The 27,669-nt window shown below is 37.3% G+C and overlaps 2 protein-coding genes across 2 annotated transcripts; both read left to right on the forward strand.

Annotated features, from left to right (window-relative positions):
• Positions 1-246: 246 nt before the first annotated feature.
• LOC139727908 (uncharacterized) lies at positions 247-8,253 on the forward strand. Its single transcript, XM_071638879.1, has 4 exons — positions 247-349; positions 5,825-5,950; positions 7,045-7,233; positions 7,871-8,253. The coding sequence occupies exons 1-4, from the start codon at positions 343-345 to the stop codon at positions 8,092-8,094; spliced, it is 546 nt and encodes a 181-aa protein (XP_071494980.1). The 5' UTR covers positions 247-342; the 3' UTR covers positions 8,095-8,253.
• A 3,170-nt stretch (positions 8,254-11,423) lies between these two features.
• On the forward strand, positions 11,424-27,300 carry LOC139727943 (uncharacterized). The gene is made up of 6 exons (XM_071638914.1): positions 11,424-11,450; positions 16,676-16,809; positions 17,936-18,000; positions 23,787-23,912; positions 26,070-26,258; positions 27,054-27,300. Exons 1-6 carry the CDS (start codon positions 11,424-11,426, stop codon positions 27,275-27,277), a joined length of 765 nt encoding a protein of 254 aa, XP_071495015.1. The 3' UTR covers positions 27,278-27,300.
• The last annotated feature ends 369 nt before the right edge of the window (positions 27,301-27,669 follow it).

Genomic DNA, 27,669 nt, shown 5'->3' on the forward strand with positions numbered 1-27,669 from the left:
ATAGAAACCGCATAGAACAATAGAAGGAACTCTTCAAGTTGAACGTTCGTTTACAACATTGCCGACCACTTTATCACAAGTTTCCTTCGGACTTTGAACTTTATGCGCATGCGCATTAAGATTACAATCTTTATCATACACTATATTACTCATGAATTGCTGTTATGATAATATTGTCTGCAGTGTTCAAAGTTCATCAACAAACCACACATAAAGGAGCTCAAGGAAGGCCTTTTCTTCGTAAAGCTTATTTCGATTTCATAGAGCACACCTAATCATTACTGCGAGGCAGAAGCTTCAAGAAGAACAACTCATTCAGCGCTCCTCACTTTAGAATACACCATGAAAAGTATGTATGATCAGTTCTCATTTTCTAAGGCGTTAAAATGTTCGAGAGAGAATTGTTGACTCTATCTCTTCTTTTTTTTTTCGTGTCTGATAGAGAATTAGAGAGCCATGCAGAGAGATAGAGGGTGAATGAGCAATTTACAGTGGTGCCATTTTCTTTAAATTGTCATCATTTTCTGTGTAAGAATGTTATTAATCATCCACGTTTGTATTGCATCGCATGCAGGAACTGTAATGCTACGACGCAGAAATATTCCTTCAGTGCTCAGCTGCAATCTAATGATTATATGCGTCCCAGGGCAACATACTCTTTCTTAACTCAGGTGTACAAGACGGTACAAAATGGTGCAAAGTATAATGGGGCAAGACAAAAGGAAGTACAATTCAAATCACCAATTATATTCAGATAAATCCAAGATATTTCAGAAATTGAACAAAGCTCTCTGTTGGTAATGATGAAAATGTGTCCAAAAATGCTTAAATTGATGGGTATTGAAATTGGTTGTTTGTTAATTTGTTTGCATTTTTTTTTTGCTTGATCCAAAGTCCTGTATATTTGGATAATTAGTCTTAATTGTTTTGCAAATGATATGAGCAGGATAATTTGAACGATGACCACATGATTCTCAATAATATTTTCTGAGGGTCCCATATCGCACAAGCTTATGCTTTTTTAGTTGGACCCTCTGTTTCCATTCCCATCCTTTTATTTTGATTTGCACTATGCATAATGTATATATTTAAAAGAAATACAATTATGTTTTCTTCATTTTGTTACTCATTATCACATGTATTCTGTTAATTTACATTTATGCGATTATTACATTTATGTTCTACTTATATATTACTGTATATTATTTTCTCTGTTCAAGTTCAAGTTCAAGTTCGAATTTATTCGTTTTTCCACAATAAAATCATACAGACATAAATCTCACTTTCTTGAGTGACAGAAACAATGTATGTAAATTCGTACAAAGAAACCAACAATAATGAGAAAAACTAATAGTATCAATACATTGCAATTGTTGCAGAAGTAACGAAAATGAAAGAATTGTCAATATGCACTGTGTGAAAAAACGGAGGGACCTACTAAAAAGACAATGCTTGTAGAGTGTGGGCCCCTCTTGTATTAAAAACTCGATGCAAAATTTGACTAAATATAGCAACAAAGCAGCACGAAAAGTTTGGCATAAAAAGTTTAGCAGCCCACTAAGAGACAGACGGACAAACAGTTACACACAAAACAATAACAAACGAAATAATGAGCATGAGACAAGACTGGGACAGCAACAAGACTACTTATAGGGAAGAAAACTGACTTGACGACACGACAGGAAACAAGACTACAGCGCGACGAAGAGGTAACAAAATAGACAGGAGTAAGCAACAGAGACAACGATCCTCGGAGGTTAGAGGAAGAAAGAGAAGAAGAAGAAAAGAAGAATATACAACAAACCCTTCAACTGCGAGGTATAAGTTAAAGAAGATCTTATCATAATCAAAGCTAAGGCAAAAGTAACAATAATGAAAAAACGGCAATAAAGATTTTGCGGACGGGAAACAAAATAAGCCTATGAACTAATCTGATTCAGGGGGTCGTCATTATAGGATTGCAAAAGAAAAAACTTCAATCTCCTTTTGAAGGAGTATATAGAGGGAGCAGAATTTATATCGTGGTTCAGGGAATTCCAATAATTAGGTCCAGTGTAAATAAGTGTATTCTTTGCTAGAATCGTTCGAAGAAGTGGTAAATGAAACTCGTTAGAGCGTCGGGTGGGGTAATTATGGAATGATCGATTTTTTTTGGAACATAGAACCAAAGATAGGTGGCAGTAAACTGTTATCATACATATACATAAATTGGCCTAAGTTGTATAAAAATAATTCGTTCATTTTTAGTAGCTTATTACAGTTAAACAATACATTTGTATGTGAACGAGTGGGAGAAATGGAAATGATACGGAGGGCTTTTTTTTTTTTGCAATAATAACACTCTATTCAGCAGCGTCTGATGTGTATTGCCCCAAGCTAAACTTCCATAATGAAGGTAAAGGAGTATCAAAGAGGAGTATAACACAAGTAATGTCTTTTCAGGAATATAAAATTTTAGTCTGTTCATAACACCTATATTTCGAGAGATGATTTTGCAAATATGATCAATATGTATTTTCCAAGAAAGTTTATTATCTACAAAAAACCAAGAAATTTGAAATATGACACACTTTCTAAATTACAATCATCCAGAACTATTTCTGAATTCAAAGAATCAACAGTATTGCTGAAAAGCATATATTTTGTTTTTTGAACATTCAATGACAACTTGTTAGCTCTGACCCAGTTGGTCACTTTTTTCAATTCTGTATTAGCTTGTTGAACAAGAACAACGATATCGTTATGGGCAAGAAAAACACTGGTGTCATCAGCATAGTGTATAAAGGAAAGTACCTCTGAAACAGAGGAAAAATCATTGATATATATTATGAATAGCAGCGGCCCTAAAAGACTTCCCTGTGGAACACCACACTTTACATCTCTTATAACTGAATTATTATCTTTAATTGAAACAAACTGTTTTCTGTCAGCTAAATAAGTCTTGAACCACTCCAAGGCCTTCCCACGTATTCCGTAGTGCGATAACTTGTGGAGTAAAATGTTGTGATTAATTGTATCGAAGGCCTTGGAGAAGTCCAAGAATATACTAATTAAATGAGAATGATTGTCAGTTGCATTAACGACTTTATCAATAAAATGAAGAACTGCATGGATGGTACTATGTTTTTCTCGGAAACCAAACTGGGAATTTGTGAATATTTTGTGCACATTTAAAAATTTGGTAATTCTGGTGTATATTATTTTTTCTAAAACTTTCGATAATGAACATAATAAAGAGATTGGACGATAATTACTGACATCCAGATTATTGCCTTTTTTAAATATTGGAATTACTTTAGCCAATTTCAGTTTATCAGGAAACATACCATTAGAAATTGACAGATTAAAAATGTGAGCCAAGGGATCTGCGACTGATGATATAACACCCTTAAGGATACAATTATCTATATCATCATAACCGGAGCTACGTTTGTTTTTTTAAAGAGGATACAATATCGATAATCTCATATCTATTTGTTGGAGTTAAAAAAATAGAGTTGGGGTTACACTGGCCTAAGAATTCAGTAAAATTCTGTTCTGTAGCCGGAATACCATGAGCAAGCGTTTCACCTATTTTTGAAAAATAAGAATTAAAAACATTTGCAATATCAACAGGGTCATCAATTATTTCATCATCCCACTTTATTTCATCTATTTCTGCTTTTTTGTTCGGAATATTCATTGCCTGCTTTAAAACTTTCCAGGTATTTTTAATATCAAACTTAAATTTCAACAACTGCTGAGAATAATACCTTTTCTTTTCCAAACGTAAAATCCTAATTAATGTGTTTTTATATAATGTATATTTGTTCTTTGATCGTTCAGTTTTTTCCATTTTATATTTATAATACAATCGATTTTTTCTATTAATTGAACGAAGAATTGATTTTGAAATCCACGGTAACCTAGGTGTCTTTTTATAATCCATTATACTTTTTTGCTTTGGAATAATATCATCCAAAAGAGAATTAAATATTTCCATAAAATTATCAAAAGACAGATTAACTTCATCATTTTCATAAACTCGTGACCAATCAGCATTATCAAGAGCGGCATCAAAACTGGCTAACTTTTCACATGAGACTCTACGTTTGCATAAAGGAGCTGAAGGGTTAGCATCATTAGCCAAATTTTTCAAAGTAAAATGAGTCATGATTGGGAAATGGTCGGTCACATCTGACATCTGAGAGAATTATAAAAGAATCGGGAAGAGGTAAGATATTGCAAAACAGATTGTCAATTAAAGTAGCAGAGTGATCCATGACGCGAGTCGGTTTAGTAATGAGTGGCAAAAAGGATGAAGACAAAAATGTCTCAAGAAACTCGCTTGGGATATAATCATTTCCAGATTTCAGCAAATCAATATTATAATCACCAAGTAGAAAGCAATCCTTATTTCTAAAAACTGGGTTTTTTACCAGGTCTGAAAGGTCACAAAATCTAACGTATTCGAATTAGGAGGTCTGTATATTATACCCAATAACACATTCCTACATCCTGGGATAGAAATTTCTACAAAAAGAGATTCAACAGCGTTGTCCATTCTACAAATGTCGTTGTGAACAATACATTTGAAAATACTTGATACATAAAATGCAACACCGCCTCCACTTCTGTCCGATCTATTACTGACATACATATTGTATCCGTCGATTGCAAAGGAATCTTCCGTAGTGGAAGTCAACCAGGTTTCGCTAAGTCCAATGATAGAGAGTGATTGGCTAGCATCGGATTCTAATAAAAAAATTTAACTCATCAAAATGTTTATTCAGACTTCTTATGTTAAAATGCAACAGAGAAAACGTGTCTTTAGAGAAATTAAAATACATATCTTTGAATTGATTAACTGTTATGTAATTACATGACGTGTTCAGATTTAAATCATTACTAAAATCATAAGGCAGTTCATTTACTGCTGAATTAAGATTATCGGCAACGAAGTTGTCATAAGGAGTTGCTTGTGTTATGCCTCATCAACTGAGTCAGATTCGGATGTTGTGAGCCTATGCAATTCAAAAAAATCGTCATTTGGCACGGAATGAAAGGGTGCATTCGAGAGATCAGCCATAACGAAAGATGAAATTGTCTAAGATATGAACCTGCATAAACAGTAGCGCTGTAATGAAGGAATGCCATGTTATTATGCAATGGGAGAATAGCCAGCAGACACGGCAGACGGAATGTGAGAAGGCGCGGGAAATAATCGATGCACATAGCAGTGTGCATGGGTTGCGTAAAGACTTGAGTAGATAGAGGATCGTTGCGAAGGAAGGGAACTGGGAGTAAAAGAATGCAGAATGAATTGGGCTAGAAGGGTCAATAACGATGAGAGAGAAGAACAAGGAACACACACAACAGGTGAACGATGTTAATTTGATGGAAATGAAAATAAATTTGAACTTTGAACTTTGGAAAAAAAAAGAACCTGATACTCTACACATCAAATCATTAGGAAAACACAAGGAGACGTGGTAAATGCTAAATTATCGAAGCAGCATGACTTCCGATCATCTGTTTCTTGTACAAGAATTGTGGAGAAATTATTTCCTTGTCTAATCTGATCTTCATGATTGTACTGTGGTGCCAACAGTGATCACTATTTCGTATAAAGCAAGGGATATTTTAACATTTTGTAAATCTCATTAATTTTAGTAATCATCATTATACTTTATGTGCGAGTTCACTTGGAACGTCTACTTTATGTCGTTTGACTTACTTTATTCTGTTCAACAAGAATATGATATGACATCACTGTATAACCCTCTCCGAACGAAACATTTTCCCCCATAACTTCGATTCCTCTTTAATCAAATCCACCTTTCAGCCCTACGAACCTTGCTTCACTGCACGTGTGTAATCATCGTGCTAGCGGCAGTCTTCCCCGGTGAGACGCAGGCTTGTTTTTGCCCGGCCGTCGCTGATGAGTCGAAGATCTGCATGGCAGATTTCGGTAAATTAACCCAAACATTGACTGTACTATCATACAAGATTTTGGAATCCCAGAGAATTTGTACAACAACAAACACGTTGCCACAGGCATGCAGAGGTTTATAAGAAATCGCATTTGAGACTATACATTGTGCCTAAATACGCCCTACCGTGTGATCGCTACAATTAATGAAGTAGGCCTAAATGAGAGACAATAAATATTACGTTAAGAGAGATATTATTGTACTAGCTGCTGTAGTAAGATTATAATTTCGATCATTGTCATTATGAACAAAAGTTTATATTCAGTGAAAGTGGTGGTGGTAGAAGCACTAGAAACAGTGTTAATTGTAGCAGTATGTATAGTGATCACAATAGGGTTTTTTTTTCAATTCAAGTTGTGCTTTATGTCCATGCATCAAAGGTAATACAAATACAAAGTATACATTAAATAAACCACATTACTTGTTATAACAAATGCAAATCACAAAGTTTGATACAAAATTATTGTATGAACGCATGAATAGAAACAATGCATACTTTGTCAAGTAATTTAAGTAGATGTTGCAATAAAGTAGGAGGCACATCACTTCGAGGACTTTTAAAAGAAAACGCAGAGTATTGGTAAAAACTATAGTAGACAGTTAGAGTTGCAGTTAGGGTGTTATTTCACTCCCTGTTAGCCTTGGCCTATAAAATGGCATCGTCAGACATATTATAATGGGAAAGGTATGATTTTTTTTAATCTGAACTTTCAAATTTTACTTTTCATATTTAAGGTCCTCTTATGTTGAATCTCTTCCCTTAGTTGTTTGATTTAACACTATTTATCGAAGTCAAATATTAATCATAGTGCAAAATTGCACTTCAAAGCAAATCATGACAAATTGTGATGATATTTTGACGCCCATCAGAGTATCGGTTTTCATAGGTTTTGAGCAGATAACTATAAGGACCAATTTTCAACTACGTATAGCGAATGCCGCCTCAAGTAGATGGCAGGATGTTCATTCAATTTTCACGGCAATCTTTTGAATAGTCAATATCTATATGCAATCTATCAAAATAATTGTCAATATCTTTCTAATCCACGCAATGCATTCATTGTGTTAACAGCAATCAAAGTCGAAATTCTCAGCCAGGACCAAAATCGGATCAATGGGACCGTTTCAGAGGTTTTCAAGAATTCATCGCGCTCACTGCCCCAAGTCAAACGGGGCTCTGATCTGACTTTGGCCAAATCCACTCATGTCTGTGGGCAAGTAGACGTGCAAGTTGGATCTACGTATTTCATCTCTGGAAAGGGTGAGTTAACCCGTTCCATACTGAATTCTGAAATACCCATAGACTTGATATGCATGCAGGCTACCACGTTCCCATAAGGAACGGGTTAATACTCACATTCATGTATTTAAAATGAAATATCCATAACGGTGGAGTTATCTTCGGATGCCATGGACGGGTATACGAACGTCGACGAGATCGATAACCACAAGTCATACAGCTCGCGAGTCATACAGCCAATGAGTTCGACACTAGACCGACGTATTAAGCCCCGTTTTGTATCTACTGAACTCGTGGGCTGTGTTTACCTAGTGTCGGTCTCGTGGGATGACCCCCGATAGACAACCATAATATAACCAATGTATATATGATTCCAACGGAGCAGTGGGTCTTTTATGCTAAAATCAATACACGATAATGTCATTTATGAAAAAAAAGTATCCACCGAGTGTCAACTCCAAGGTCCGAGTTTGAGTAAAAAAAACAAAAAACAAAAAACAATTTTTTTTTAGATGGTGGGGGGGGGGGTAGAGGCTCATGCCGTCTTACTTTATGGTATCAGCTTGTAACAAATCGTTAACTGGTCGGGGGATATTAGTGTCGTATGCTTGATACTGTTATTCTCGTTTCCTTTGTCATTTCACTGCGGACGATACAGCTGAACACGGGAGACCCTTAGTACACAAGTGCGCATCCGTGATCGGCGAATATGGCGACGACGGAGTTCCGTATCGTGGGGACCTTGCAATCGACGTCAACCCCGACTGTGATTCGCATGGCAGTGATAACAAGCCAATAAAAACTCAAGCCGACGGTTCTGGTCATGTGTTCAACCTCAGCATCCTTCTCCTCACCTGCTCGTTGATAGCAACACTCTTCTAAGATTTGTTCCCGTTTCCTGAAGATTTCTGCTTTGTTTTCTCCTTTTTTCCCAAGCAGTGACGTTGTAATTCACTGTTTGTCTCTGAGGAAATCCCTTGGACAAGACGTTTCACATGATTATACAGTTGACCTTCAATTCGATTCAAATCAAAATTTCATTTCCAGTATCACATAAATTCTATGAAATACAATAGTTACGAAAGTCAATGTTACGCAGAATACATGAAGATACTCATGAAAATGCTACAAGAAAATACAGCAAAATAATGTATACTTATGCTTGATTGTTTGAACGAAATCGTGTTATTGGGAAAAAGACAAACTTGGAGATGTGGGCGACTCTCTAAATCAATTTGAACCACCGCCATGCCCCACCATCACAATATATATATATATATATATATATATATATATATATATATATATGTATGTACATATATATATATATATATATATATATATATATATATTATATTATATATAATGTGAGGACATGGAAGTACACAGACACAAATACATGCATCCACAGGCACACATCAATGGAGGAAATAAAGACGTATATAGGCCTGCAGTATAAAATAAGAATTCAAGCATCGGGAAAGATTTATTTGATGTATGTTACTAAAGGCCTAATTATATAGAGAGAAAAAATGGAGAGAGAGAGAGAGAGAGAGAGAGACGGAAGGACTGATGGGGAGGTCATTATGTTGATCTGGGGCCTAGCTGTTTCATAAAGATTTATGATTGATCTCTTACGCTTGATTTATTGAGACAACCCGGCGAATCGAGGGTAAGCTCAATACTGATCGTAAGTCTGTTTTAGAAAAATACTTCCGCTTCATTCAAAGCACAGATTTAATAACAGTTTGAACGTAACTTCTTTGAATCGCATCAATCGTTCGTAAGGTCGATCTTACGGTCAATCTTTATGAAAGAGGTCCCTGGTGTGGTTAACATGACAAACTCTTCTGAAAGAGCAGTGCTGGTAATGGAATAGCTACAGTATACATTATATGGTACACAGACATCTCTCGGCCCCGTTTCTTAAAACATGTTATAAATGACCAGTGGCGATGGTTGTTATGATAAGCTACTGAAATCCCTGCATCTGATTGGGTGAGAGCAAATTTGTCACAGAAATGTGGCAGTTCTCACTGATAACAATTTTTTTTATGAAATGGGATCTTAGTTTTAATAAGATAACTTGTTGGGATATGAATACGGTATATCATGATTCAAACTTTCAAACACTCGAAATTGAATACAATGTATGTCTGTACGTCTTACTTTCTACGGCCAATTAACATGTTGTTTTTCATTCGCTTTGAGTCGGGAGAATGGTTTCCATGATTGACTGTTATCAAATACGCCTAGCAAATAGAATCACTTCTAGCTGTTATGCATTTCCTTACGAAACCATTTCGATAGTACCTTTTTACCTGTATGTATACTTGAAAATATTTTTATTTTCGATACACATAGTGTTGACGATGATGTGTGTCTCAAGGTTTGTGTGTGTGTGTGTGTGTGTATGTGTGTGTGTGTGTTTTGTTGTAATACATTTTCTTCTTTCTTTAATATTTGTCTAACATTATTAAAGGACGAATAAATTACCCAAGTTTACATTTCAGCAGAAAGTCATCGTCGTTTTACATTGATAAACAGACTTATTTTTTGAATGGTCATGACTAAATAAAAATTTATTTTTCTTTGGTGTACTTCCTGGTGTCTTCCTACAATTATTCCTGTTTATTCGTGTGATTGCTGGGACATTCAGTGCTCTAACTAGGAAAATTAAACCACAAGGCAAATGCGAAATGTGCTGTATATTAACGAGTTACCTAGCATTCAGTAATACAAAATGAAATTAACAAACTAAATAAAAACAACTTATCTCAATAAGGAAAGAGAATCATGGAGATGAAAATAACATGATGGTCTTGACTTTATTTTGTGCACTATACTGAGAACTTAAGAGAAAAATGAAGAACAGTAAAGAAAGTGTCTAACAAAGAACTACACAGGCCAAGGCAATATTATAAGATCATTATGGTAACGGGCTGACACTTCTGTTCCGTTAGCTAACACATCCATCTTCATCTTTGGTGGAAAATCAATTACTAGCTCCTGTACAGGCTCGTGATACAAGCATCACATGGGGTGAAATCGCTATCGAGTGGTCTAGAAGTAACGGCAAACTCAATCAGGTTCTCGATAACGGAAAGAGAATTACCGAGTTCTCTACATTTAGAGCGTGTGATAGAAAATCAACTTTGTAGGTAGATCGCAATACTCAATGTAGAAGAATATCAAGAGAGAAATTGAGTCATAAGGATGAGAGAGTTTAGAAAACAGAGGGAGGGAGAGGAAGAAAGTTCATATTTTTCTTGCAATTTGAAGAAGATTCAGCTGGTTTAATTTCCATCCACTGATATTACACACGTTCATCCATTCATTGACCCCGTTTGCAGTGCGGGGCTGGGCCGAGCCGCGGCCGAGCCCGGCCTCAATCGCGGGGCCGACCCCGCAATTTTGTCCGTTTACACCACCGTTCTGTGGTTTACACTGCCGGGCTCGGCCCGGGCTTTTAATTCAAGCCTTTCAATATTTTGTCGTAGTGGCGCTCTGCTTGTATATGGCACTGAAACAAACGCAATTTGGTGTAGTCTGGTTTCCAGACCCTTTGCCAACTGGACTCCGCGGCGGCGATGAAGTCGCCGCCTTTGCCGAAGGAAAAATCCTTTGCAGGACAAAACCACCTTAAACTATAGTTTTCGACGTTGAGGGCGTTAATATCCTAAATAGCGAAATAGTAGGGCCTACGGACAGAGGGTCTGGAAGCCAGACTAAATTTGGCCGTGCATTTGGCCCAGTTTGCGTTTACATGAGAAAAGCCCGGGCTCGGCCGCGGCCGAGAGCGTGGCCAAATGCGCAGCCAATTTTGGCCCCGCATTTGGCCTTTTGCACGTTAACACTGAAATGAAGGCGGGCTCGGCCGCGGCTCGCCCAGCCTCAGTTGCGGGCCGAGCCCCGCAATTTTGTCCGTTTACACTGCCGGGCTCGGCCGCGCTTTTAACTCAAACCTTTCAATATTTTTGTCGGTAGATCGGGTTATCGTGTGTTGTCATGGTAACATGTACGATAGGCAAGGTGTGGACATAATGTGTTATCAAAAGATTTGTAATTGATCGATAAAATCATAAATTTCTGTACGATTTTTTTTTATAGTTTATTTGTTTTCATTATTATATTTTCAAGATATTTCCTTTCAAATTTGAGAATGAAAAGTATTGTTCTCTACAGACGTAATTTAGTGAAGGACTGCTAAGATGAGGATATCCATCCATACATTCAAGGTAAGCGGACCCCTCCGTAACTGGTGGGCACAAGATTTACACCGACTGAGTCAGTTGAATATTAGACGGAATTTCTGAACATGAAGTGGAATTTTGAAGGCAATTTACTGAGATATGTCTCGATGTATGGTTCATAGGAGACTTTGGAGGTATTTCTCTTAACCCAAAAAATCTTTAAGAAGTATATGTGAGTGTGTGTGTTGTGTGTGTGTGTGTGTGTGTGTGTGTGTATGTGTGTGTGTGTGTGTGTGTGTGTGTGTAGGTGTGTGTGTGTGTGGCTAAAACGCCTTCTATATGGAGAAAAAGAAGTTGGGTGGAAATTATTTTTTGACTCCTGTTTTAGTACAGTAGGAGGTAGATTCCTGTTTATGTGTGACTTTGATTCATCTATTATGACAGATAATGTACCACCTTTTTATTCGGAAATATTGAAGGTTTGGCTCGATATCTATAAATATAGACAATTGGAAAATGAGGTTGTAAATCCAATAATATTTAATAATAGGAGTGTACGCATAGTAGGTAGGATGTTTTTTTCATAGAGATTTATTTGATGCAGGAATAATTACAATACAAGATATATTAGATAACGGTCATTTGAGATCTCAGTCACATTTTCAAAGCTTGGGTCTTGGTTTTAAGGTAGAAGAATTGCTTAAACTGAATGATATATTTAATGCTATACCCCAGAAATGGAAGGACTCTATGAGAGCAGGTACACTTCAGCAAGTTGATTCCACAAACTTTGACTTAAAATTTATTTTTTCTGGTCAGAGAGTAAATTTGCAAGTTTTAAAATCGAGAAAAATATATGAGGCTATGGTGGAAGATTTACAGTCATCTTATGTTTTACAAATTAAAGATGACCACAGTAGCTATGATTATACAAACAAAGAAATAAAAGATCTTTTTATTAAACCGAGTAAGTGTACATTGATAAGAAAATATAGAGAATTTCAATTTATGATGTTACATGGCGTAGTTTACACTAAGGAGCGTTTAATGAAGTTTGGTTTTGTAACAGACAGCCTTTGTTCCTTCTGCCAACATGAGCCTGAAACTTATCTGCACTTATTTTTACACTGTGTTAAAGTGAAACCGTTATGGGAATTCATAATTAATTATTTTGATATAAATGAGTTAAGGAATATGGATTGGAGAGATATATTTGGGGGAATCTCTGGTTGTTCAAGTAGATCAAAATGTGTAAATACTTTGATTATCTTAATAAAATACATCATTTTTAAATCTAGAACGGGAAATAAGTTACCCACTGGAGAAAAGATGCAAAAGATTATTGTTGAATTGATAAATGAGGAAAAAATCCTTGCGACCAAGGCTGGGAAGCTACATGTACATTTACAAAAATGGGCATATTTTGAGACTTCGTTGAATAAACCAGTCTGAAGCTACGTGCAACGTCTGTGATTTTTATGAAAAAAGTAATGTTTCCATAGTATTCCACTCTTTCTTTTCTTCATTTTTTAACCTTTCCTTCATTCCTCCTCCTCTTCTTCTTCTTCTTCTTTTTTTTTTCTCTTGTGTTGTGTTGTATTTTCTCCCCCTCCTTTCCCATGCGTTCCTGTCAGCCTGTTGGCGGGCTGATTATATAACTATATTTACTATATTGTGATGTGTAGGCAAGAGCAGTTAACCAAATTAGGTGCATGTGTATGTGTGTGTGTGTATGGGTGTGTTTGTGTGTGTTTGTGTGTTGCATGTGTACAGATAGGGGTGGGGGAGGAAACAGGAAGGGAGGGAACTGGTGGGGGTGGTCATAGGGACTCAGTAAGGGATATGAGTTAGTAGGTGGGCGGGTATTGGTTGATGAATAATATGGTTCCATTATTTATTACTGTATAATTCTGCTGCATAATTCATTTGGATGATTATTAAGATTAATGATAGAAGAATTGAATTATCACTGTTAAATTTAAGCAATTTTTTGAGAGCATAGGAGAAGTGACTGTATGTAAATTGGTAATTGTTCATGAAAATGTAATTTTTGTTATGTCATTATGTACAGCAATAGCAAATTTGCTATTATGATCACAAATGTATATTTTCGTCATTTCAATTGTAGCAAATGAAAATTGTTATTTTTTCTATTACTTTGAATGGAACAGAATAAACATCGTTGAAAAAAAAAGTGTGTGTATGTGTGTATGTGTGCATATGTATGAATGTGCATATTTATGAGTGTGCATGTGAGTGTTGAGATCCTATAGACGGGCAAAACAAAGGGTATAGTCACCTGCCGATCCATAAATCACGAATTGATTTCGCATCACATCAGCCAGAGACTCCTGTCTCAGTCTCGTTACGCGAATCGTGATTTATTAAGTGGGTGGCTAGCCAGGCAGAATATCTGCCTTCTAAAAAGCACTCAATTTAAAGGTAGCAGTCGCCCTCTTCAAGCGATACCAATTTCTTTAGAATTTCTCTAATTAGAGTTGTTAGAGGAAGATAGGAATTACATGGGATCATGTCAATTTAAAGTGCTTATATTCCATTTTCTACGTATTGAGGAAGAAACGTCTTCCTTTTTTCATATTTCTACTTAATTATTACAATATTTGAAGACTACTGTCCATTTGAACATAGTTTTGCTGCTCAGACTTATCAAACCTTGCCACCACATTAAAGCATGTCTTTCATCTTAAGGAAAGTTTTGGTAAAGTGTTTTCTTCTCTGTTGGGGTACCCTAGGAAGCACCAAACCCTTTCTTCCAGTAATGATCCTATATTCTGTCCTTTCCATTCCCCTTGTGATAAGTGAGATGATGTGTGCATACCCCTATAGTTGTCAAGATGATACCAGTGTCATTTGCTTTGGCTGTGGAGTGGACGGATGACACAATAAAGAACCATGGTCAGTCCAAATTTTAACGTCCTTTTGAAATAACCAAAAATGTGTTCTTTCAGAATGACTTGATCAATGAGGAATGTACATGACAGATTTAAACATTGTAAAGGATCTGATTCGTGTCCAACCATGGGGGATCATAAAGATATACATATATGAGGTACTTAATGAGTAATTATAATGGACTGTGATTGATTATGTTCTTGGGTGGAAAGCACAACCTCTGAAGTAATGATTTATTTTATCACTGTACCTTTTTTTTTTGAGGAAGACGTACATATGTGTGTGCATGACAATGATGTAGAGATACTGTATACATTGAATATATATCAATGTGTATTTCATACCTTGTCAGAGTGTGTATATTCAGTGTGTATGTGGATAGTTTATTGACCTGTTATTTCCCCATACCTCAACCTCTTCCATGGTATTAATTCTCTCCTGTTTCTCTGCCCTCTTTCTTTCACTCCTTTTCTATATCTCTCCTCCCTCTTGTGTTCCTCCTCTCATTTCCTCCCCATCCTTCTCTCTGTCTATCTATCTATCTATCTATCTATCTGTCCATCTATCTATCTATCTATCTCTCTCTCTCTCTCTATTTTGTCATCTACACTGTAAAAACATCGGTTTTTATATTTAACACCATGGGTGTTAAATCTAGCACCGAGCTTATCTATCTCTCTATCTCTCTCTCTATTTTGTCATCTACACTGTAAAAACATCGGTGTTAGATTTAACACCATGGGTGTTAAATCTGACACCGATCAAATTTCAATAGAGGACCACACCCACAGGTGTAGAAAATGCACTGTGATGGTGTTGAAAAGTGTTCACCTGACACTTCGTGGTGTTAATTTGAAACTGTACCTGGTGTTATTTTTCAAGTTCAAGTTCAAGTTCAATCATAGTTTATTACCAATCAACGAACATCAAAACGTAATACAAAGTATACATATCATAAAATGACACTGTACTGGTGTTAATTAAAGAATGACACCACATGGTGTTGATTTGATATTTGTTATTGTTAATATCAATGGTTTAACACCCGTCCAGCTTCAATAAGAGACCACACCAGCTGGTGTTACTGTGGTATAAATTTATTTTCACATTTTTTCAAAAATCTAGTATTTTAATGTAAACTTCTTGATCGTCTTGTTTAAACTAAAAATCATCAAGAAGTGCAGTTACTAAGAAACTCTTCAAAAAACAGTTTTATATTTGGAAATGACAACCGGAGGTGTTAATTTAACACCATAAATGAGCAGCGAAAATTTAACACCAGCTCGATGTTTACTATTTCACACCGGACTTTTTGCAGTGTATATATCTATCTTTCGCCTTCTATCTCATCACTCAACCCCTTCTACTTCTTTCTTCTCCTGGGCTTTGATCGGCGTGCAGGGTATGAGTAACCTCTGCGTGCACCAAAATCGATTGAGAGGCTGAAAAAAGCCGAAATATCAGAAGGTGAGTGCCCTCCCCCTTCCAACCCCCAATCCCCCTATCCTGCCCTCCATTGCCAAATCCCAACCCCCGCTCTACCCTCCCAATCACCCTCCCTCACTACCACTGTCCCATACCTCCCCCCTCCTCCCCCCTCCTCCCCCCCCCCATGTTCTATGCCTCACACCCCCACTGCAGCCTGGTCAAGACAATTTTTGTTCTGTTCTATACAACATTGTACGAAAAAAGTAAAATCCCCCAAGGTGGCATGATGCAAGATCAGCAATTACAAATGAATGTAAAAAGGTTTTTGTGTGTTTGTTTGTTTGTTTTGTTTTGTTTTGTTTTGTTTTTTGTTTTGTTTTTTGTTTTTTTTTGTTTGTTTGTTTTTTTTTTTTTTTTTGGGGGGGGGGGTTTCTAGAGTATTCCACCAGGGGTCCATTTTTGTAGGGAAACACACAACAGACAGACACCTCTAAAGTTTTAAAATTAGGAAAAGATCAAATCAAATAGACCTACAGGGAAGCCCCCCCCCCCCCAAAAAAAAAAAGAAAAAAAAAGAAAAAAAAAAGAAAAGAAAAAGGGAATAGTGTTTTTGAGTGATACGTTTTTGTACTGACTCCTCGAGATAATAAATCAATATTTCTAGCTTGCAAGAGGTAGCATTGAAATACGAAATAGTCTGACTGATAAATTTGATATCCCGATCGCAATACTACACACCCCTGACATATCTATTTTTGTTGTCCTCTCCTGTCACACCAGCCATGTTTCTTTGTAACTTTTACCATCTGGTGGAGATTTTCAATGTAAATGGCAAAATCAAAGAGATCAGTATACTCATTTCATTTTTTAATTTTTTTTTTAAGTTACTGGTGGTTCTATTTTCTCCCTTTCTCCCGTGTCTTTTGCAGTCTTATGCCAACAGTGTAAATGATACCCTGACAGAGGTGATTGGGTACACACAGCAAATCACGGCTCTGATGGACTGTAACAGCATCCACAGGGACTACATTTCGGCGGTGCACGGGACCTGCTACGACACATTGTGAGATTGTTAACCTATTGCTTGTTAATGCTTTGGAATTTTCTGTGCCAATCTGCACTCAAACCACACATTGGCCCGAATTTACGAAGGTGGTACAATTGAAACCATGGTTCAAACCATGGATAAAGACCGTAGTTTTTTTTTTTTTTTTTTTTTTTTTTTTTTTTTTTTTTTTTTTTTTTTTTTTTTATGGGGCGCCAAGTGTCGCATGGCCTATTTCGTTACGAAATCAGTCATTTCCTCGACGTAATGTTAACATTTCGTAATGAAATGAACATTTTGTCAACAAAATCGACGAAATGAGTGATTTCGTAACGAAATATGCCATGCGACACTTGCGCCCGGTACAAAATTATTACGGTCATGGTCCATGGTTAAAACCACGGTTTTATTTGTACCACCTTCGTGAATTTGGGCCAAAGGGTTGGAGCACGACACCATTTCTTGATGATAATCTGCTATCACTATGTGGTAAATGCACATTGTCATCTTCATTTCAGTACATATCTTGATTTCAGCTACAATAAACTAGTTTTTATGATGGTTTACTCAGGATGGTCCACAACTTAAAAATATAGCATTTACCAATGGAAAAAATAGATTTGTGTGCATGAATGTATGTCAATGAAGAGCACATCATGACTGATGAGCATAAAGTTCAAAGTCCCATACAGCTGTGATAGGAGGCCTGCTCAAGCTTTAGGGTTCTAGATGACTTTTGGTGCTATATTGGCCATATTTCCAAAAAATGAAGATAGCAATAATGACAATAATATCAATGAAAGCAATGTTATGATAATGATGACAATGTCAACGATTTTGCAGGAGACCCTCCCCCCCCCCCCCCAAAAAAAAAATAAAATAAATAAGGATATAGATATCTAGTCTTTGTCCTTACAAAGGATATTAACATCCTACTTGATTCAGGAATTATTCTGACCTTTTGAGATGCTTGTAACACGCAATAATCTCCCAGATAGCTCCTTGAATCTCCAGACTTTGCCACCCTATGATGATGTTGATTGTAGGGATGACAGTCACTTTAAGTTTTCTGTTTGAATTTGTCTTTTTTTTTTCTCTCTCTCTCTCCCATTTTCATAGTTACATTCTTTGTTTTGTCTCCCAGAGCTGGTACTGGTTTCCTCCTGCTGAGTGGAGTCGTTCTGGGTCTGCTGTTCACGTTGGTGCTCTGTATGTCATCCACCCTGGCCTCCAGGATCGCCAGAAGGTCGGTAGTCTCCCATTGAACCTTCCTAAAACAACCAGGTCTCATTTGCATAGATGACGGGGTTTGGGGTTTGGCTTTGGGAGAAGAGACATTAGAGGAGCATCTCTCACCTTGACATGAACTTGTGATAACCTGCCATTAAGATAAAATAAAATATAGATAATTGTAGATTTTGCTATAGTTTGTGAACCTTTTGAGTGATCTGGAAGAGTGTGAACGCGTGGTGAACGTGAGCAATCATTCTCGGCTCTGATACTTCCTGTCATAATTTGTCATCAGACATTCTATTGGTTTCAATCGTGTGGGATGACGAGTACTTGGTGATTTATGTTCTGAGTTTCATAGTACAGGGCGGGAATAAGGATGACGTGAAGTACTAGCAGCTTTTAAACCCATTTCATATGAGATTCGTGATATTTCCACTAAATGTGTACAGAATCCACTGGCTTCTAATTGTCAAAGGGTTAATGGGGTATGGTATCAGACCAGCTTTGAGTGGACCATGAGATAATGATGATGAAGACTAAGTCTTGTTGCGCTTTTGAAGTACGTATTTCACAGCTTTCGGTATTCAGTCAAGATATGACGTGTGTGTGAGATACATCCCCTTTCTTCCTGTTCTTGCTATTTCTGATGTTATGCAGAGTAAAAAAAGTGAAACAAGATTTGAGCATTAAAGGCAGTTCTCATTGCCAAATGAGAGTAGCTGCTTGACCGTAACTCTTTATGAGGGCTGGATGGTGCGCACGGGGGGGGGGGGGGGGGGGGGGGGGGTCATCCCTCCTGCCACGTAGTTTTTTTTGTATCTTGATGTTGTAAATGTTGCAATTTTGATGCAATTTGATGCATGTTTTTTCCTGTTTTATCGACTCGAAACAGTCCCACTTGTTTAAGGTAGCAATATCTTCATGTGAATTATTATTGAATAATTTGCCAATAAAATGGTATCATTTAATAACTTATTGCATTAATGATTACACTGAATATAATGAACGCGAATGAACCCGAGCGAGCGGAGCGAGCGAAGGGGGAGGGGGGAGTGTCCCCCCTCCCACGGTGAGAATTTTTTGCATTTCGATGTTGCAAATGGTGAAATTTGATTCATGTTTTTGCGTGTCTTATTGCCTTGAAACAGTCCCACTTGCAGCAGTAGATTTTGATGTAGATTGTTATTGAACAATTTGCCTTTAAAATGGTATCATTTAAATCAACTTCATGTATTAATTCTTAAACTGAATGTCATGAACGCGACCGAGCCCGTGCGAGAGGAGCGAGCGAGGGAGGAGGGGACGGTGTGGCGGGGGGGGGGGGGGGGGGGGGGGGTGTCCCCCCTCTCACGGTGAAATTTTTGCATTTTCATATGCGTGTGGCGGCGTGTATCGTAACGTTCAAATATAGTTTTATTGGTAGTCATTTTCTTCCGCATGTTTTACCTTATATAAAACCTAGCCTGGTTGGAGGCATGTATGACGGTGATGCATCGCTTGTCGTATTATCATTATATCAACTTACCATTTTAAGTGCGAGTCAATTCAATCTGAAATAAGTTGTTTATGTTACGCAGACGGCTCAGCTTTTGAATATGGCGGTGATCTTGAATGGCTGTCTTTACATTACTCCAAGAGAGGGCGCTAGACGATCTTTTCCTTATCTTTCTTTCTTTGTTTTATTTGTTCTTCCGTTGTCTGAAAGCCATCACGTCATATATACAACGGTACAGAATGATGAAATCAGAAGAAGTGAGATCAAGAGCATTGCAGTCTTCCTGGGGTGGGATCTCTTCACAGTTAGTGCAAATTTACGTACTAGTCGTAGGTTCTACAGCATTTCAATTGAATGCTTAGCATTTTCAGATCTGTCGTTGATGTTCCATGCTCGAAGTCGCTCTTCCATACGTAGAGTTGGCTATTTCAGGGGAAATGTTGAAATCCTGTATGGGAACTTGATGATAGACCCTTATCTATACAAGTCGTTTCATTTATTTTTCTGGATATTTCTTATTATCATTTATTTATTTATTTAGTTAGTTAGTTAGTTAGTTAGTTATTTAGTCATTTATTTATTTATTTATTTATTTATTTATTTATTTATTTATTTATTTATTTATACATTCATACATACGTTCATTCATTCATTCATTCATTCATTCATTGTAATCTTCGTAATTTGTTACAAACACCTCACGACTGAAAAATACATACATTGTATTTATGATAGAATGTCATGAAAAGAGATAACATCTAACCATCTTGCCAACTTGTGCATAACTTTTTGCGGATTAACTAATTAGCTAATGCGTGTTTCTATGCGTTTAGTAGAATTGCCACTTTTTTCTTTATTTTTTTTTTTGTTTTTTTTTTTTTGCTCACTGGATTTGTTGCGATACAGAAGTGATCGAAGTGCTGTCTTTTGTCAAAGCAATTATTCTATCAACACTTATGTGAGAGCGCATAAGTTTTCCGCGGCACGGAGCATTGAGCCTACAAAGGAGACTTAATTCTGTAGTTTTTTTTCTTCTTCTTCTTCACCTTCCTGATTTGCCTTGAAGCGTCCAATATTATGGTACTTAACTAATGCAACAACCAAAACATGCAGAGTTTACTAACGGAAACCCAAACCCAAAGAGAAATGTGGGTTGAGTGAAAGCAGCAACATGAGTAGAACATATCAGTGAAAGTTTGAGAAAAATCAGACAATCGATGCAAAAATGATGAATTTTTAAAGTTTTGTTGTTGAAACCGCTGGATGAGGAGACTAGAGGTTTTGGCGTCATACGTGGACAACAATATAAAGAACATGAAAGGGGACTTTCACAAAAATTCATTTTTCTATGAAAGTTACACATTCCATCAAATTGACACTGACATAATATGTTAAAGGGGATGGCTAGTAACTGATCAGTGGGCAATGGTGGGAATCAGTGGGAATGCTGGAGGATGATTGTTTCAATCCTTGTGGGATTCATTTAAGAGTACATTATATATCTATTGTTGTGTGAAAATTATTTGCTTCAGAATGGTCTCATATTCAAGTAATGTGCAGCGTAATGTATCCAGGTTAGCGAGCCTGGTCAGTGACGGGCATTAATCTGCACATTACTTGAATATGAGACCGTTCTGAAGCAAATAATTTTCACACAACAGGATAATGTACTCTTAAATGAATCCTACAAGGATTGGAACAATAATCCCTCAGCATTCCTACTGATTCCCACTGATCGGTTAGAAGCCATCCCCTTTAAGGGTAGCAATTATTCCCCTTGCTTTCTGAAGGCGGTTTGTCAAATCTTCTTCCATTATCCTAAAATGGTGGATTTTTGTGGAATTTTCTTTTTTCTTTATATTGTTGTCCACACGTACGTAGTAGTCTCCTCATCCAGAGGTTCCAACACTAAAACATTACAAATTCCTAACTATTGCATCGATTATTAAGTTATTTTGGGCCTACTACGCTGGTGGACAGCGGTCTTTACACTTAGTCCCTGACCTATCATTTGAAATTAGAGAATGTCTTCTTGAAAGATAAAAGCCAAAGTGTGTCAAAATTGACATTTGTTTGCTTATTTGTTTGTAAGAAGCTGGAATTCAGATAGAAACCGCATGGTACAGTAGAAGGAACCATTGTTTATAACATTGCTGACCACTTTATCACAAGTTTCCTTAGGACTTTGAACTTTATATGATCATGCGCATTAAGATTACAATCTTTATCATATATTACTCATAAATGACTGCAATGATAATAAATTGTCTGCAGTGTTCAAAGTTCATCGACAGAACCCTAATAAAGGAGCTCAAGGAAGGCCTTTTCTTCGTAAGGCCTATTTCGATTTCAAAGAGCACACCTATAATTATTACAGCGAGGCAGAAGCTTCAAGAAGAACAACTCATTCAGCACTCCTCACTACAGAATTCACCATGAGAAGTATGTATAATCAGTTCTCATTTTCTAAGGCGTTAGAATGTTTTAGATAGGGTGATTTTGTTTTTATTGTCATCAACTGTGTATGAATTCATTCACGTTTTTATATTGCATCGCATTCGGGAACTGTATATAGTGCTATCTTTTAATGATGGCGCCGCTATTTACGACGCAGAAATATTCCTTCAGTGCTTCGCTGCAATTTAGTGATATATATATTGATTATGCGTTCTTGGACAACATGCCCTTTCTTAACTCAGGTGTACAAGACGGTATATACTACAACATGGTACAAGTAATGGGGCAGGACAAAAGGAATTACAATTCAAATTACCATATATTAAGATAAATTCAAGATATTTTAGAAATTAAAGATAGCTCTCTATTGGTAATGATAAGATGTGTCCAGAAATGCGTAAATCGATGGGTATTCAAATTGTTTGTTTGTTAATTTGTTTGTATTTTTGTTGGCTTGATCCAAAGTCCTGTATATTAATATTTTGGATCATTAGTCTTGTTTTGCAAATGATATGTACAGGATAATTTGAACGGTGACCACATGATTCTCAGTCAATATAGGAATATAAGCATTGTCGGGAGATCATCTTTAAAAGAAATTGATTGCAAAGTCAAGATTCTGCCTGATTATCTGAAGTGAATTTTAATCGTAATTTGAGGTTGTATTATAATTTATGTTTGCCTATAAATCTATGTAGGGGATAACAAGGCTGGTTGTTTTGAGCGGAAGACCCTCTTCTTTGTTCGTGTAACAATTCGAATCAATAAAAGGTTGCCCATATTCACCTTACACCGTTATATAGTCCATAAGCGACATTCAACAATGAGTATAATTATAAAAACAATAAATTTGTATACCACACCGTGTTCATGCTGCTCTGATTTCTTGTCAGAAAGAAACGAAATGGTTGATGAACCTTCATAAAAATTAGACGTCAATGAGGATGTGGCCCGAGATATGGCATTCTATAGTTAGTCACATAGGCCTATGTTCCTGTGTAAAGTGATAACGTTGGTTACGGTAACATATATGCAAATTACGAGAGGTGCTGACGTGATCGCTTCACAAAACGAAGCTTCCCGATTTTCTTCCCTAAATTCCCCTTTAGCGATGTGATAATACTTTTTTTCTCTTTTTTTTTCTTTTGGAACCCCCATTTCCCATTCTCATCCTCACCATTGTACTATTCATAAGTATATCACATCAAAAAATACAATTATGTTTTCTTCATTTTGTTACTCATTATAACATGTATTTTGTTAACTTACGTTTTTGCAATTATTACAAATATGTTCTGCTTATACACTGTATACAATTTCTCTGTTATTTGATGGAAATAAAAATGAATTTAAACTTTGAACTTTTGAAAAGAAAAATTATACTCGACACATTAAATCAGTGCAGAAAATCAACACTTGGAAACACAAGGAGAAGGAAGACATGGAAGGGGACATGGTAGATGCTAAATTATCGAAGCAGCATGATTTCCGACCATCTATTTTTGTACAATTTGCCGAGAAATGACTCCCTTGTCTATATGTCATCTTCATGATTGTGCTTTGGTGCCAGCAGTGATCACTATATTTCGTGTAATAAAGCAAGGGATATTTGAACATTTTGTAAATCTTATTACTTCTAGTTATCATCATTATATTTTTATGTGCGAGTTCACTGGAACTTGTTCTTTTGGTTGTTTGACTTATTCTTATTCTGTTCAACATGAATATGATATGGCATCACTGTATGACCCTCTCAGAATGAAGCATTTTCCCCATGACTTGCAATTTCTCTTTTTAATTCACTTTTCAGCTCTACGAACCTTTCTTCACTGCACGTGCGTCATCATCGTGCTAGCGGCAGTCTTCCCCGGGGAGACGCAGGCTTGTTTTTGCCCGGCCGTCGCTGATGAGACGAAGATCTGCATGTCAGATTTCGGTAAATTAACCCAAACATTGACTGTACTATATCAGACAAGATTCTGGAATCCCAGAGAATTTGTACAACAACAAACACGTTGCCACAGGCAGAGGTTTATAAGAAATCGCATTTGAGACTATATTGTGCCTAAATACCCCTACGGTCTGATCGCTACAAATGAAGTAAATGAGAGACAATAAATATCAGGGGCCGCGGAAGCGGGGGGGGGGGGGGCTGGGGGCTGCAGCCCCCCCCCCCCCACACACACACCACACACACTTTTGGAAAAATCACACTACCCGAATTTCTCATAAAAAGTGTTCTTCAGATCGCTTTATCTTGATTTTAAAAACGCAAAAGCTTCGTTGAGTGGGAGGGGGGCATCCCCCTCCCACACCCTCCCCCTCTACCTCATTAGACTTTGTACATACACATAGATGATGCACACGCGGAATAAGAGCTAAATGCCGTGATTTTGCTATTAACACCTTCCTGAAAAAAAAAGTCCAAATTATTTCCAGAAATATTTTTTTTTGGGGGGGGGGGGTGGGGGAGCTAGAAAAAAATCCAAGTATTGCACCAAAAATTTGCCCCAGATCGCTGAATTTCAGGTCTGAAAATGTAAAATCACCTTCGTGTGGGAGGAGAAAATATCCCTTTTGTATGTACACCCTCGTGAGCATGCCTTTTCTGTTTGATTACTTAACAGACAACGTTCATGAAATTAATTGTACAATAGATTAATACAAGAAGTTTATTTAAATACTACCACTTTATAGACAAATTGTTCTAACTAATCCACACCAAAATATCCTGCTACCTTAAACAAGTGAGGCCGTTTCAAGTCGATAAAAGACGGAAAAACATGCATCATATTGCACCATTTACAACATAAAAATGCAAAAAGTTCTCACCGTGGGAGGGGGAACAACCCCCTCCCACACCCTCCCCCCCCCCCCCCCCCCCGTTCCCTCCGCTCGCTCGGGCTCGGTCACTTCGCTCCCTCGCATAGTAACCACCGCCCTCCCATATCACAAGATCATTATCCAGGCTACGCCGGTGCGTGTAAGCGGGGGGTTTCAAGTCGATAAACCGCCACCCTCCAAAGATCGCAAGATCATTACTAGTATCCACGCTACGCCGGTGCGTCTAAGCGGGGGGGGGGGGGGGGGGGGGGGGGGGGGGGGGGGGGTTGACCTTGATACACCCCCCTCCGGCTGCGCAGCCCCCCCCCCCCCCCCCAAACTGAAAAACGTTCCGGCGGCCCCTGAATATTACGTTTTTTAGGAGAGATATTATTGTACTAGCTGCAGTAGTGAAATTATAATCTCGTCATTGTCATTATAAACAAAAGTTTATATTCAGTGAAAGCGGTGGTGGTAGAAGCACTAGAAACAGTGTTGGTTGCAGCAGTGTGTATACTGATCATTTTTTTTTTCAATTTCAATTGTGCTTTATTTCCATGCATCAAAGGTAATACAAAGTATACAAATCACATTGTTAACTTGTAACAAATGCAAATCACAAAGTTTGAAACAAAATTATTATATGAACGCATGAATAGAAACAATGCATACCTTGACATGCAATTTTAGTAGATGTTGTAATAAAGTAGGAGGTACATCATTCGAGGACTTTTGAAAGAAAAGAGTACCGAGTATTGGTCAAATAGACGCGCTTGCAGCAATACAATGGTAAAGTTGCAGGAGTTGTAGCCATTGCAGTTAGAGTACAGATTCACTCCATGGTCAAGTTGATCTTTATAAATGACATCAATGGACATAAATAAGGGAAAGTCATGATTTTTTTTTAATCTGGACGTTGAAATTTCAATTTTCATATTTCAGGTCCTCTTATGTTGCAACTCCCCAAAGCTGTTTGATTTTAACTATTCTTATTGAAGTCAAATTGAACATAGGCCAAATCAAGACAAATTGTGATGATATTTCGACGTCCATGTTGATGTCAGAATATCGGTCTTCATATAGGTTTGAGCAGATAACTTTTGGACCAATATTATCTCAACTTCATAGCGAATTAATGTCGACCCACGTAGATTAGAGGATTTGAATTCAATTTTCATAGCAATCTTTTGAATAGTCAATACCTTTATGTAATCTATCAAAATTTGTCAATATCTTTCTAATCCGTGCAATGCATTCATTGTATCCACAGCAATCAAAGTCGAAATTCTCAGCCAGGACCAAAATCGGATCAATGGGACCGTTTCAGAGGTTTTCAAGAATTCATCGCGCGCACTTCCCCAAGTCAAAAAGGGGTCTGATCTGACTTTGGCCAAATCCACCCATGTCTGTGGGCAAGTAGACGTACAAGTTGGATCTACCTATTTCATCTCCGGAAAGGGTGAGTTAAACCCATTTCATACTGAATTCTGAAATACCCATAGACTACCGCTTTACCGTATGAATAACCATAGGAGTGGGTTAATACTCACATTCATGTATTTGAATTGAAACAATCCATAACTGTGCAGTCATCTTCGGATGCTGTGGACGGGTATACGAACGTCACGAGATCGACACCCACGAGTCATATATACAGCTCGCGAGTCATACAGCCCACGAGTTTGACACTAAAAGCAAGCAAGACCCATGAGACCGACACATTAAGCCTCTTTTTGTATCAGTCGAACCTATTGTCAAACTCATGGACTTTATTTGCCTATATAGTGTCGAACTCGTGGGCTGTTTTTACCTATTGTCAAACTCATGGACTTTATTTGCCTAGTGTCGAACTCATGAGCTATCTGACTCATGGGCAGTATGACTCATGGACCTTTTTTCAATGTCGAACTTGTGGACTGTTAGTATGACTTGTGGGTGTCGGTCTCGTGGGATGACCTCCGATGATCTGATTCCAATTCGGAGCAGTGAGTCTCTTATGCTAAAATATAATGTCATTTATGAAAGAAAGTATCCACAGAGTGTCAACTCCAAAGGTACAAGTTTGAACATTGTTGAAATAAAAATATCCGAAAAGAGAAAAGGGGAGCGGTGCTTATACCATCTTAAAGTATATTATAGCTAATGACAAATCGTTGTAATTGTTAAGGGAAAAAAAACAACAATTAATGAGTGTCTATGCTTGAAACTGTTATTCTCGTTTGTTTTGTTTGTCATTTCACTGCGGACGATACAGCTGAACACGAAAGACCCTTCGTACACAAGTGCGCATCCGTGATCGGCGAATACCGGGATGACGGTGTTCCGTATCGTGGGGACCTTGCAATCGACGTCAACCCCGACTGTGATTCGCATGGCGGTGATGACAATCCAATAAAAACTCAAGCCGACGGTTCGGGTCACGTGTTCAAACTCAGCACCCTTCTCCTCACCTGCTCGTTGATAGCAACACTCTTCTAAGATTTCTTCCAAGTTTCATGATGGAGATTAATTTGCTTTGTTTTCTCGGGGTTTTTTTCCAAGCAGTGACGTTGTAATTCACTGTTTGTCTTTGAGGAAATCCCTTAGACAAGACGTTTCACATGATTATACAGTTGACCTTCAATTCGATTCAAATTAAAATTTCATTTCCAGTATCACATAACTTCTATGAAATATAATACAGTAGTTACGAAAGTCAATGTTATGCTGAATACAATACACTTGAAAATGAAAAAGAAAATACAGCAAAATAATGTATAACTTATATGTTTGATTGTTTGAACGAGATAGTTGTGTTATTGGAAAAGAGAGGCCCACATAAAAGACAAACTTGGAGATGTGGGCGACTATCTCTAAATCATCTATTTGAA

This window comes from Diadema antillarum, unplaced genomic scaffold (assembly GCF_040938485.1).
Source record: "Diadema antillarum isolate AM-2024a unplaced genomic scaffold, OU_Dant_1.0 seq00000160_RagTag, whole genome shotgun sequence".
In the NCBI taxonomy this organism is placed as follows: domain Eukaryota; kingdom Metazoa; phylum Echinodermata; class Echinoidea; order Diadematoida; family Diadematidae; genus Diadema; species Diadema antillarum.